This window comes from Notamacropus eugenii, chromosome 1, assembly GCF_028372415.1.
Source record: "Notamacropus eugenii isolate mMacEug1 chromosome 1, mMacEug1.pri_v2, whole genome shotgun sequence".
Lineage (NCBI taxonomy): Eukaryota > Metazoa > Chordata > Mammalia > Diprotodontia > Macropodidae > Notamacropus > Notamacropus eugenii.
Window position 1 is genome coordinate 713,550,814 of NC_092872.1, and position 14,157 is coordinate 713,564,970.

The 14,157-nt window shown below is 48.9% G+C and overlaps 1 protein-coding gene across 4 annotated transcripts in view; it reads left to right on the plus strand.

Annotated features, from left to right (window-relative positions):
• The first annotated feature begins 480 nt into the window (after positions 1-480).
• Positions 481-14,157, plus strand: part of RFWD3 (ring finger and WD repeat domain 3) — a 35,399-nt gene continuing 21,722 nt past the window's right edge. The window contains exons 1-6 of one of the 4 annotated variants that reach the window (XM_072636551.1): positions 481-692; positions 3,784-4,207; positions 11,361-11,566; positions 12,612-12,706; positions 12,794-13,003; positions 13,858-13,949. In XM_072636551.1, coding sequence (XP_072492652.1) covers positions 518-692; positions 3,784-4,207; positions 11,361-11,566; positions 12,612-12,706; positions 12,794-13,003; positions 13,858-13,949 — 1,202 coding nt within the window. In that variant the 5' untranslated portion in view covers positions 481-517. Of the gene's footprint in view, positions 693-1,259; positions 1,716-3,783; positions 4,208-11,360; positions 11,567-12,611; positions 12,707-12,793; positions 13,004-13,857; positions 13,950-14,157 lie in introns of those variants that run through there. The other 3 variants (XM_072636553.1, XM_072636554.1, XM_072636555.1) reach the window with 3 other exon arrangements.

Sequence of the window (14,157 nt, forward strand, 5' to 3'; positions counted from 1 at the left end):
CTCGTCCAGGGTCACACAGCTAGGAGGTGTCCGAGGTTGAATTTGAACGCGCGCCCCCGCGCGCCCTCCGTTGTTTCTTTAAGTGGAGGCGATGGACTCCAACCCACGCCGTGGGCGTGGCTACTGACTCTGCCTATTTGTTACAAGGTCTTGTTTTTCTGGGGGGGAGGGGTTGGGCTAGGGGGCCGACGGCGTCCCCGCCAGTTTCAAGGCTCCCCCGGGCCTAGCCTACCCACGACCAGCCCTTCTCCATCAACACAAATTTTTCCCGCCCAGAAGTTCAAATGAAATGGAGGTGGGATGAGTCCATTTCCGCAGTCCATTAGGGGGCGGGCTGTACGGTGATAGAAAGGTTTGGCCCCCAAATGGAAGGAAGTCTCTGCTCTTCCCTCCTCCCTGCGGGCCCTATCAGTAAAGAGCCTCCAGAAGAACCAATCAGAGTGCCTCTGGGCCTGACTCCTTCGACCAATAGGAGGAGGAGAAATGGGATTGGCTGGAGGCTGGAGACCGCCGTCCAATGAGAGTTGACGGTGGTGGCGGCTGTGATGGTGGTTGCAGCGGCGGCGGCGGCGGAGACGCGGCGGCGTTTGCGGGAGGCCGAGACCTAAGCTCGCCTGGGAGCCCTCGGGGAGAGCGGGTTCAGTGCGCGGTCCCGACCCTGGATCCCAACGGCCTAGGTGCGGCGGCGACAGGTAACGAACGGGGCGGAGCCAGAGGTTCCGCGGCGTCTCCTGCCCCCGGGCCTGGCGCCTCCGGGCCTCGGCCGCCCTGCCGACTCGGGTCCGGGAGCGCGGAGCGGCCGCGCTAGGCCTCGGTTTCCACGTGTGTCAAAATGCCGGCCGCTCGTTCGCTCCCAGCTCGAGCCCCGGGTCCCTGGCGGCGGTCCAGGCTGCGTGGGAGGCCCTGGCGACGCCGGCCCTCGGGCCCAGGCCGAGCCCCACCCCCAGCATTCATTAAGCGCCCGCTGAGTGTCGGGCACCGGGGATACAAAGACAGGCCCACCCCACAGCCGAGCACCCAGCCCTGCTCTCAGACGGCTTACGCTCTCCCCAAGCAGAGGCGGGACCGAATGGGCGGGAGGAAGGCCGGAGCATGGACCTTCCCGAAGCCAGAACGTGATGGGGGCGGGGATCGAGGGTCTGGGGGGGATCAGCCCCGGAGGACCGGGCGGGTTGGGGGGTCCGGCCTGGGAAGGCGGTGGGTTTTATGTCGGCGACCGCTCCGGGAGATCTCAGCGCGCGAGAGCTTGGAGCGAGGATAGAGTCGGAGCCGTAAAGTTAGCGATACTTTGTATCCCGCGCCCGTGTCTCCGCAGAGGAGGCCCCCTCCCCCCCAGGGGTTGGGCAGGGCTTGGCCACAGGCTGGAGGCCGCCTGCAGCTGGAATGGCGACGTTCTGAAGGGGGCACCGAGAAGGGCTTCTGTCTTAGGCTTGTTACACGCTGGGACAGCCCGTGGGGATGGGAGATGGAGGCCCGGAGAGCCCTCAGGCTGGGGGAAGGGTTATCCACGTGGAGAAAGATCCCCACACACAGTAGCGTAGAGAGAGAGGAGGTAGGAGACCTGGACAGAGCCTTGGGAGACCCTGCAGGTATCAGGAAGACCTGAGTGAAGATGCTACCGAGGAGGCGTCGGACCGGGAGGAGGAGAAGCAAGAAAGAGGGACACATCACGACGTGGAGAGGAGGCCATTGGATTGGGCCATTGGGGGTCATTGGTAACTGGATGTGATGTGGAGCAAAGCCAGACTGGAGACAGGGAAACCTTCTGGGGAGGAGATGTGGGGGGCAGAGCCGGTGGAGGGATGGATTGGGGGTTTCAGAAGGGATAGGGAGGTTTGGAAAAGCCACCGTGGTGAGTGCGGCTGTGTTAAGGCTGCCCGTGGCAATGTATCCATTTGTGGTTTTCTTAAGGAGCAAAGGCAGTGAGTTGGTGGTAGTCCAAGAGCGTGGCCTGATAGGGTGACAGGCCTGGAATATAGAGGGGTCAAGATGGGGAAGGGGGCCAGTGCAGAGGTTATGGCCTGAGAAAAGGAAAGGACTGAAGAGATTGGGGGTCACCCTGAGGATGAAAAGCAGAGTTGAGGATTGTGCTGGCTCCCTCTGGCCCAAAGTTTGGGGAATAAATAAGCGAAGAAGTGCCTAGCACTAAGAGTGGCTAGGAACATAACATGATTAAAATCTAAAAATGCTTATAATTTCATGCTTGCGATTTGATGTTTTTGAAGTAAGCTGATGATCCTTCCAAGCCTTTGGTTTTGATAAACTGATTATTTCTGCCTTGAAAGCTATAAATTCTGACCTTTGTTCCTACCTAAGGCATCTTGATGAGCCAGTCTCCAAGCCAGGAACATACCCTGCTTCTGAAAGATAAGGGTTACTCACTTAAACTAATTCTTAGTACTTGAAGTCAAGGGTGTCACATCAGACCTGCTTGCAGCATGGCCAAGGTGCTTACAAAATTTTGAATACAACCTGAACCAGATTAAAATATAATTGGGAAATGTTTAACAAAATAAATAAAAGTATCCTACAACATAGATCAGTTTTTCCAAGTCATCCTGCGGCCTACAGGGATTTGTTTCTCTTTGAGTTTAAGTTGGTGGAGAGAGTTGTCAGTCCTATCCCCACCCCAGCCCTACTCCCACCAGTTCTTGATACCCCTGAAATCACAGGTCCAACCTCTATCTCTATCCCTAATTTTTCTTCTTAGGGATGTTGGTTCTCTTTTGAATCATTTTGGTATTTCTTTTTCCTAATTGTCTCAGGATTCTACTGGATTCTGTGTTCATTGAGTATTGGTTAACTTTCCTTGGTCTTTTACTATTAGTCAAGGGTTGTATTCTCTTTGAGGTTTTAGTACTTATCTTTCCTTCTAGTTTTAGGAACTTCTCTTTTGATTTGCACCTGTTCTTAAGTTTTTAATTGAATTTCCTTCCTCTTGAAATCTTTGGTTTTATAGACTTTTTTCTCTTGTGTTCCTTCATTCACTTTCTGATTCTTTCCTGCCGTAATGGGTACACCCGCAAGATTGGAATGCAAAGCTACTCCAACTTTCTTCTGTGTGGGGGAAATTTCACTGACCTAGGTCTCCCATTAATTACCCAATTCATCATTATCCATCTACACCTTTTCTTTTTTGGCCATCTGAATCAATATCTGGACATTTTCTCAGGGCTGAGAGAATGTAGGGAAGGTGTTCTGGACAGAGCCTCTGCAGTTTTGGGGGTCTCTTGGATCGGGAGCCATCCTAGCCAGCAGGCAACACAGTTTCCTCTCGCCCTTTCTTCATCTGACTGACCAGAATAAACTTTCAGGATGGAGAGTGTGCAAAGGTTCTCTGCTGAAAGAAGAGAACCTCATTGTGGATCCCAAGAACAAGCTCTGGTGAACTGAGAGGATGGTGACTGGTAGAGGAGGGATGCTGAGAGAGCATACAAAGTGGATTAGCACTTACTGTCTGGTGTTACTTCATAAAGTGGTTACTTTGTGGGGATCTCTCTTGTCCTGTGGATTTAGCTGTCACTGCTGTGTCTGGTACATCAGAGACACTCCCTTTGGCATTTATGTCTCCTGTCTTCCTATGGGTCAAGACAGTCACTGCTTTGGAAATAAAAGCTGACACCTCCCATACTGAGCCTGACACAGGAAAGACAAAAGCAGCACAAACCTCTGCTTGAGCAGCTCTGGAAGACTAGATTGAGTTGAACCAATGGTGTGGTATTTTATGTTTACTTTGGATATACTTCTATCATATATTTTTTTTTAAATTTGTTATCTTTTCAGCAATGGCTCAAGAAGAAATGGACATTGATCTTCAGGTGGTGGAAGGAGGTCCCGCTGTGGAACATCAGGAGGAGGCCTCTGCTGAAGCATTTGTTGGGCAGGTGGATGCCCCACTACTTCCTGTTCCTCAGGTGCCTATCGAGGTAACTGAGGAAGTCGTGTCTTCTGTCCTGGAGAATGAGGAGAACGTGGATCTTGGAGCTGCAGCAGCAGAAGATGCAGTAGGAGGGGATATCAATCCCGTCCTCCCAGAGTCTGCCCTGAGCTCAGTGAATAGTTTTATTGACAGACTGCAACAGTTGCATGGGGTGCTGGGCCTCCTGAGGCAGCCTTCCCAGCAGATGACACAGTCCGTGAGAACAAGGAGGAGGACAGTCCGCCTGCAGAGGAGGGCAGGGGGGTCTCAAAGGACTGTGGACTACAGGTAAGAAGCAGGGCCACACTCACACGACCAGAAGTTACAGGCTTTGGGGATGGTTGTGCCTGGGCAGACCACCTCCCTTCACACTTTTGGACCAAAAGAAAATCCAGGTGTTTTCAGGTGGGATAATTATTCATCTGGCAAAGTATATCCTGGCACAATCAATCCATAGTACCCAGGGGACCCAGATTGGTCAGTCAGATTATATTAAATCTTTTTAAAAGACTGAAGAAAAGTAGCCTGGTGTTGTGGGATGAGTCAGTGAAGTTTGGGGTAAGGCCCAGCCCCTGTGACAAGGAGCTGGGTAACTTTGGATGTCTATGAAATGGAGATAAGATGTCCCAGGCTGAAGTAATGCCTGTAAAAGTGCTCTGAGAATGCAGACTTAAGCTGATCCCTTTTACCAAGACAGGAGTCCTTATCTGCATCAGGCCCCGCTTTGGCATTTGTGCCAGTGAGGTCTGTGGACCGCTTCACAGAGTCACATTTTTAAGCAGTTAAGGAAATGCTAGTTTTCAGTTAGATGTTACTGAAAATATGAATGGTATTGTTTTTCTGAAATATATCTGTGAATTCCAGACAAAGATCCCCTAACCAAGATGCAATTGCTCCCCCTGAATGAGTTAATACATTTCTTGTGTGCTAAAAAATATTTCCTGGCTTTAAATTGAAGTCTTTAGGACTGGGGATGAAATACTTTGTTTAATAATCACCCAGTAAGTAAATATATCCTATCCAGTCATCTTTCAGGGACCCTAAGGCTAGAGGGGAGAGAGAGAATTCTAGAAAGAAAATTATGTAAGGTTATGAGTTAGTTCTGAGAGTATTTTCAGTATGAAAATGTTTCCTGCTCTCTGCACCTGAGAATATGTTATAAATTTGAAAATAATTTCCCTTTATAACCTTTTGTCTGGACTGATCTTACCTCTTGGTAGATGTTCTATATGTCTTGCTAGATTATCATGCAGTATAATTTTTATACATTACATTTTCAGCTTTCTAAGACCTTCCTGCTTTATTAAATGGTTGCATTTTGTGTAGGATTCTCACCTTCATAAAATCCTGCACCAAATCTTCATTGTGTCATGGAGGTAGCCATGGCTTCATGGAGACACCTGTAGAGCATAGGCTCTGACACTGGCTTCAGGTCTGATCCCAGTCTCAGGCCTTGCCTACCAAGAGGCTGCCCTCTTGGTAATGGATGTCAGTGACCATGGCCGCCCATGAGTCAGAATAGGGAACTGCCTTTGGCAGGGCCTCGGACAGTTCCATGGGAGAGGAGGCAGAGGGTGCAAAGAGTCAGCCTGTGAGTAAGTATGGTAACTGTGAGGGTTTAGTCCAGCCCCTGAGTGGAAATGAGCCCAAGCCATCTTGGCCTTCTCTGCTCCATAAAATCAGAAACTGAATGGCGGCCACAGATTCTTCTGGAAGAAGCGACTCCTTGGCAAAATTGGGTTTATTGTGTGTCTGAGAGCCACATCATGGCAGTATACGTGGTCATCTGTGGCCCTGCTCCTACTCAGTGTTTGGAGACAGGCCCCAGGAGAGTTAACTAGAGCCTTTGTGCCAGCACCACTGCAGGGCAGAAGGCAGGAAAGAGTTTCTATGAGGAACTCAGCAAGAGCGCTCTAATTAAACTTCAAAGTAAAAGTGAGCCATGGGAAGGGGCGGGAAGAAACTTAGAAAAGATGGTGCAGGAGAAAGACATGAATGAGACCAAAGACCTCACCCCCATACATCACCACAACTTTTGTTTAAGGAAGCATTAACTATAGCTGTATTCAGCAGGATATGGATATAACCAAAAGGTTTTCATTAACACATGTATTTGAGAGCTACTCCTCCAGCAGCCCATCCTGACACAAATCCTCTTTAATCCTACAATTTACCCTTCACAGCCAAAATGGCTTCATCCTTAAAATATCCATGGCTTCCTCTTGTGAATTTCCTCCATTAAAACTTCTCCCCCAGAGTTTCTCCTAACCAATTGAGCAATCCACAAGTGTTTATGAAATCCCAGCAGCATAGTGCAAGGTGGGGTACAAAGACCATAACAGAAGTAGTCTCTGATCACAAGGAGCTTTCATTCCACGTAGGCGGACACTGTTTTACGCTGAAACAGCTGCACAGTAATTCTAAGGCGTATACTTGGATGAGAGACTGTCAGGCTTCCAAGTACAGAGTGAAAACCTGAACATAATTTTGAAGGAAACAAAATGGTTGGGGGGAGGGGCCATATTCAGACTTGGAGATGAAAGTTTGGCTGGACCACATAGTGAATAAAGGGCAGTAACAGATTGGCAAGGTAGATTGGGACAGGGTAGGTTGTGAAAGATTTGAAAAGCTTGTATTTGATCCTGGAGGCAATAGGGAGCCATTGCAGTTTCCTGAGCAGGAGTGACATGATTAGACCTACACTCTAAGAATAGGACTTTGGCAGTTGTTTGGAGGATGGGCTGGAGAGGAAAGAAACTCCAGGCAGGAAAATCAATTAGGAGAATATTGCAGAAGTCTGGGCAAGAGGTAATAGACCTCACGGGTGGCTGCCCTGTGAATAGAGAAGGGGATGGAGGTAGAAACTACTGCCTTTGGGAGTTGATTGAATAACGATAAATCTGAAGGTGTGATCCTGGGTGATGGGAAGGATGGTACTGCTCTTGGGAGAGGAGAGGGGGAATATAAAGTAAAGAGAACAGGTTCTGTTTTGGACATGCTGATTTTGAGATACCTACAGAATATGCAGTTGTTGTCTGGCAGGCATTTGGTGATGTGGAGAGAGATTAGGCCCAGATCTGTGGATTGGGAAGCTGTCTCTATTCTGGTGGTGGTAGTGGTGGTTTTCAGTCATGTCTGACTCTTTGTGACTCCATTTGGGATTTTCTTGGCAAAGATGCTGGAGTAGTTTGCATTTCCTTCTCCAGCTCATTTTATAGATAAGGAAACAGGCAAGCAGGTGAAAATATTTCCTAGGGTCACACAGATCACACAGATTTGAACTCAGCAAAATGCATCTTCCTTATTCCAGCATTCTACACACTGTGCCAGCTGGCTGCCCATCTATACCTGTGCACATAAAGATGACAATTGAATCTGTGAAACCCAATGAGATAGCAGAGAGAGTGTTGTGAGAAAAGGATCCTTTCCAGAGCCACTGGGGACATATGCGCATGCATGTGTACACACACGGGCCTAGGTAGAGACAGGGAAGGGCAAGCTGGAAAGGTGACCCAGCAAAGGTGACTGAGAAGGAACATTCCACCAGATGGGAAAAGAATGACAAGAGGGCAGTGTTGGGAGTGTCTGCAAGGAAGGGGCACTCAGCAGGGTGAGCAGGAGGAGGAGGCCTGGATCTAGCACAGAAGAGATTGCTGGGCAGCAAATATAGGCAGCTTCTTCAAGGAATTTGCGAAAGGTGGAAGGATGTAGGGTGATAGCGTTGAGGGGGGTGATAAGTTTAAGGATTCGAGATTTGCTTCTGTGTGTAGTCATCAGGAAGGAGCCATTGGGTAGGGAGACAGGAAAGATGGGGGGGGGGGGGGGGCGGGGTAGGAGAGTGATGGTCCAGCTCCCAGAGGAGATAAGAAGGATTTGGCAGAAGGATACAGAGAAGAGGGTACATTATAGTCTTCTTGACTACAGCGGTAGATCATAGATCAGAGAGGTTTCAGATTTTTCCATTCTTCCCGAGATTTAGACTGGACATTGGACAGGGCCTCAGGTATCCCATAGGCTGATCCCCTCCCTTTACAGATGAGGTCACGGGTCCAGAGAAGGGATGCAACTTGACTGAGCTCCCCCTTTTGAGACATCCCCAGCTGTCAGCCCCAATCCCCCCATGAAATAGTGAGGTCATGTGTAAGCAGAAGCCCATGAGCCCTCTCTTCACCCTGTTTTATAGAAAGTGGAGAGAGGAAGCTTGCAGCTTGCCAGAAGCTATACAGAAGAAGGGCCGCAGTTGGAGACCCTGAGCTTTCTGAGGGGCACGCCTTTGGCAGGCTTTGGTCATTCTCTGTAACTTAGGGATATTTTCAGCCAAAGAGCATTTGTGGTTTTACTGGGCATTAACAAGTCTGAGCATTGGAGGGATCCTTTGTGACCCAAGATGGGCACAAGGCTTCAGGGCACTCTACATGAAGTGAATACTACTACTCTTAATTTCCCAGGAGAGTACCCAGGGAGTTTCTGGGTCTCCACAGACCTGTTCTTTGTCCTTATCCTTAATTTCCCTAACAGTTCTGAGGGACAGTAAGACAGCCAGCTAGATTTCTAGGTCTTTTACCTCCTTTTCAAGTTTCCAGTGTTGGCATAGTCTTTGTTTTCTGACCCAGCCCCTGGGCAAGACTGTTGTAATTGCTGCTTTCTAACAAAAGGTGGCTAAGTGACTTCGTGGGTAGAGCGGGTGCTTGGGGCAACCTGTGGTGTGATATGTTGGCTTGGCTGCAAGTGGCATATAGCATCCCTATGGGCCTCCGCACCACACTGGGCCTTCAGGGGCCTGGGCCTACCCCACTGAAAGTTTCTAAGTCATCAAGGAGGTGCCAGCTGTCCACAGAATCCTCAATAATTCTTGTCCTCCAGGAAAGGTGAGACACTGAAATGAGAAAGGAAGGCAGAGTGGACCCTAGGCAGAATTTCCATGACACTTCTCTTTTTTATCCCCTCTTCCAAACTTTTGCCTTTTTCTTCCCCTGTTGTCTAAGATTGTCTGCTCTTTTCCTGGCCCTATCAAAATTACTATTTCTTTTTTCCTTCACCTCTCTTACTTGATTTTCAAAATTCTTTTTGAGCTCTTCTGTGGCCTGAGACCATTGTATATTTATTTTGGAGCTTTTGGATGCAGAAGGCTTGATTTTTATGTCTTCCTCTAGTATATGCATTGTTCTTCCTCATCCAAAAGGATGGAAGAAAATGCCTGTTCACCCAGAAAGTAACCTTCTGTAGTCATTTTTTTCCCTTTTTTGGACATTTTCACAGCCAGTTACTTGACTTTTGTGTCCTTTGTCAAGAGGAGGGTATACTCCAAGGACCTGTAAGTTCTCAGTTCCCCCAGGGTGGCACAATCAAGGGAAAGGAGTTTACTCCTCTCCTGGCCTGCGCTCTGGTCTGGGAGCTACCGCAAGCTTTTCCGCCCAGGATCTACAAGTAGAATTCCCTCTCCACAACCACCTCTGCCTCCACCAAGCCAGCGCTCCTCCTCACCCCAGGGCTGCTACTCAAGGCTGAGATCCAGACCAGCTGCTCAGTTCCCCCAGGGTTTTTAGGCTGAGGGTTCCAAAAATGGAAGCTACCTCTTTAGGTGGGGCCAGACTGGTGTTCCCTTCTCACCCAGGTGAAAGAACTTTCTCACTGACCTTTGAAGCTGTCATTGGTGTTTATGGGGTGAGCAATCTGGGAACCGCAGCTGCTACCAGGGATTGTACCTCCTGAGACCTGCTCCAGTCCTGTCCCTGCCACACCACACGGCCAAGGCTGGGATGCACGCCACTCCAAGCAGTGCAATAGACCTTTCTTGTCAGCCTTCCAGGCTGTCTTAGGCTGGAAATCTTTTTTACTCTGTTGTTTTATGGCTTCTGCTCCTCTAGAATTTGTTTAGAGTCATTTTTATAAGTATTTTATGGGCTATGGGGGAGAGCTTTTACAGGTCCATCCTTCTACTCTGCCATCTTGGCTCCACCCCCACATTTCCCCATTTCTTTTTTCAATACATCTAACCTCAGAAAGCAGTCTGCTATAAAATATGAGTAACTGATGGTTTTTCTTAGCCCTCCTGAGGATGTTTACTTGTTAATCTAAATTGGTGGTTTTAGGTAGCGTGGGGAAGACCTGGAAAGGGAGGGTTGCTTAAATCATATACTTTGCTGATATGCTCTGTTTACCCAAGTCCTGCTTAGGAAAAGGAATGATTGGGGCCCCCTCTCCCCCAAGACCCTCTCTCTGGTCATGGGCATCTGAGGGCTAGAATTGGGCAAAATGCATTTGTTTGGAGGACTTCAGAAGAAGTCTTGGTCCATAATCCAAGGAAATCTGAGCAACCAGGACTACTTCAAGGTGAAATCACCTAAGAGTTCTGGGAGTTTGCAGCATTGTTGTATTGTCTGGGAACTGATTCCTTCACCCATCCCCTTGGGGTACACGGTCAGAGGACATGCCTTCTGTTCCATACCCCTAGATCTTCTGAAGGAATCTTCAAGCAGCTTCCTGCTTCTCTGAGTACCTCATCCTGCCAAGGCCCCAGGGGCCACTAGGTTTGCCAATCTGACCTGCTCACTGGTGATGCCCACTGGTCCGTTCTACACGTTGTGATAGATCCCTGTCACGTTCTGTTTGACTGCAGCATGTGTGCTCAGTCTGAGTTTTGTTGCCTGTGTAACATATTTGTCTGTCCTCGGTGTAAAAAATAGAGAGATTTATTGGAATCTGGTAAAGGTGTTGATGAAAAGCCCGACTAAATATCCCTCTGTGTGTCTGGTACGTGTTCTTCCAGGAATGGAGCTCCTCTTCTGGATCTCGAATAGATAGTAGAAGCAAACCCTGTGAATTCTTTTTAAATTCTTCTTTAGCTTAGCTCTGTGACTAGGTGCTTAGGAACCCCTGGTTTTCCACAAGAAGCAGGCGAGCTATTAGAAAATGTAATTTTTCAATTGCACATCACCTCTAAAAGTTCATCTGGGGACTTCTAAATTTGACTCAGCGACATAAAGGCAGCTATTAAAGCTAAAAGTGGATCATTTTTTAAGACATACTCTAGATAATTATTATGAAGTGCTCAAAGCACATGGGAAAAAAGAATGTCAACAAATATGAAATTGAAGTGAAGAGGGGACCTGACTGTCAGGAGCCTTCCTGCTCACACCCTGCACAGTTTTAGCCAGGGCTGCTGGAGTAAGCAAAGGGTAGGAGACACCCAGCCGCTTCCCATCTTCTCCCTCCCCATGCCAAGGTGCATTGTGGGATCATGGCCAGAAACCCTCAGTGTAAAAGCAAAGCTGCCACTGCAGACCATGCTCAGCCCACTCGTGGGTCCCATTCCCAACTCTGTGAGGGAAGTATTTAAGCACTCCCCTTGACTAGGAACAGTGTCAAGGCCTCGTGTGAATAATCACACTCTGAGCAGGGCAGGCGTCTCATGCTGTAATGTGGTTATTTTTCTGTACAGGTCAAGGGCTCCACTGGACACATATTTTCGGGTTAACAGGGTACAACCACTCCAGTTAGCAGAGCCACCCAATCCTGATGATGATGATGACCCTGGCTCTGAGGACATCCATGTGTCGAGTGTCTCTGATACAGAAAGTAACAGCTCCAGTGAGGATGAGGAGGTGGACATCCAAGATGAGGACCCAGACACTGTTGGGCTTGGAGGTAGGCACTCCTGAGGTTTGGGTCTGGGTGGGCCACGGCCCATCTTTCTGGAGTTACGACAGATGGCCCCTAGGTGGGCAATGTTCCCACTAATGCTAAGGTCTCAGCTGGAGTTTTTCCTCCATGTTTTCATTACATGTTACAGGGAGAGAGTTATAATAGACAATACCAAGCACACACTTAATTTGAGCTGAGGTATATGGTATTTATGGCACACTGGCAGAATGGAATTCGGTTTTAGAGAGCTATGGATGGATATGTTCATTCCCCCCATCTTAGATCAAGTCAGTGTCTTTTCTGGGCTTCTGACTTACTTTTGTTTTAGTATCAAAGTGTTGTTCAGTAATTGGGGGCTCCTAAGTATCCGTTCTTTTATTAATCAGCAAACTTTTATTCAGTACCTGTCACATGCTTAATGCAGAGACAAAGAACAAAGCCATCCCTACCCCTACGTCCTACAGAGCTGACATCCTAATGGGGAAGTCAGACAAGTATGTAAATGCATGTACATAATATGTGCAGAAAGAAGAAACAGAAGTTTAGTACCAGGTAATGTGGGCAGGTACCAACAGGTGGGGGGTGAGGCCTCCTGTCGAAGGCTCTGGGCTGTGTCCGACTTTGGTCTAGAGTTGGAGGAGGAAGGGAATGAAAAGGATGCAGGGCAGAGAGGACAAAGGCATGGGAGAACGAGAACAGAGTGGTGTGTCTGCATCCCAAAGCAGGGGTGGAAGGGCAGGTAGTGTTTGGTGAGGCTGCAGGGGTCGGCTGGGGCGAGCTTGTGAAGGGCTTTCTTTAAAAGCTAAACCGTCCTTAAAGGCAAGAGGGAGCCAGTAATGTTTGTTGAGTTTAGCAGTTACATGATCTGGTCCAGTGTTGAGGACTCTGACAGCTGTATCAAGGATGGACTGGAGTGGGGAAACATTGAAGGCCATGGTCTAGGCCGGAGGTAGGGAAGGGAAGTGTCAGATGCAGAACAGACAGCCAGCTGACAAACTCTGTGATATAGCCTTTGTGTCAGTGGTTTCTTTTCTGTGTCTACCTGCAGTTTCTGGAGAGGTTCCTGCAGAGGCTCTTCCAGAGGACCCTTCGGCCCAACAGGAAGCTGCTCCTGCTGCTGGCGCAGAGGCCTCCCCCAAACAGGTAACAGATCTGCTTGGTCTTTTAAAAGAGCAAATGAGACCAGTGTGCTAAGTTGCCTAACCAAAGCATGTCTGTGCTTCCTGTCAGCAGTCTCCACTGAAGCCTGAACCGCTCCCCTCGCCAGCTGCAGCTGCCACATGCCTCTCAGATGAGGAGGACGGGGACACTTGCACCATCTGCCTTGAACAGTGGACCAGTGCAGGCGACCACCGGCTCTCTGCGCTGCGATGTGGGCACCTCTTTGGGTATAAGTGCATTTCCAAGTGGCTCAGAGGACAAGCTGGGAAATGTCCTCAGGTGCGTACCCTCATGTCCTGATGCAGAGGTGTAGAGGAGTCAAGGCTCCCCATGCCTGCCAAACAGCAGCCTTGGGTGAAGACAAGGCCAAGAGGCCTCCAAGAGACCTCATGGGTACCTCCTGAGGTCATTCACACCATGCCACCAACAAGGCAAGAGCCAGTCTATTTCTGCTGTCTGATGAGCAAGCACCATCCTCTGTCCTTGGCCTCCAGAGAAGTGGCTAGTGGTCCTTTGCTTTTTGGATTGGCCTTGGGTCACACTCCCTACGGAAGCTGCTTCAAAACTTATCTTTCAGTTGATGTTGCCCTTCTAGTCATCAAGGAATTCTGTTGGGATCTCCTCTCCTTTGCTCTGGTTCTGAAGAAGGAAGTGGCCCTGCCCCTTAACACATGCCCTTGATCCCATTTCCCCCATTTTTTCCACAGATTGCAGCCTCAGTCTCTTCCTCTCTCCTGGTCCCTTCCCCACCTGCACACATGCTCAGTTCTCTCCTGTCATCCCCTGCAGCGTTCATCTGTGTATGTCCTTGCTGCTTCCACAGCTTTATAACTGCCCCCTTTTTATCTGTCCCTTGCAGTCTGGTTTTTATTCCAGTGACCCTACCAAAAGGTTTCCGGCAATCTCAGTGACTAAAGCTGATGACCTTCCCCAGCTTTTGACACTGTACAGAGGACCTTCCCCATTCCCCCCACTCCTGGCTTTTAGGACACCATTCTGCCATCTCATCAGTCTTCTTTTTGGGTCTCCCTCTGTCTCCTCCTCCCTTTAATCTGATTCTGTGGTTTGGGTGTGAAGCAGGAAGCAGCAATCCTCCTTTAATGATTTTAATGCTTTTCCTTCATTTTCTTTAGTGCAACAAGAAAGCCAAACGCTCAGACATTGTGGTTCTCTATGCCCGAACCCTAAAAGCCCTGGATACCAGTGAACAGGAGCGCATGAAAAGGTAGAAGGAAAGGGGTCTGCTTGTCATGTTCTCCTTTGATTCTCTGCTGGCATTTCTTAGGAAACAAGTTGGCACATGGGTAGCACTCTGAATTGGGGAATCAGGAAGACCTGAGTTTGAATCCTCCCTCAGAGAGTTATTCTTAGCTGTATGACCCCCAGCAAAGTCACTTAATCTCCAAACCTCTTCCTCTGCTGTCAAATGTGAA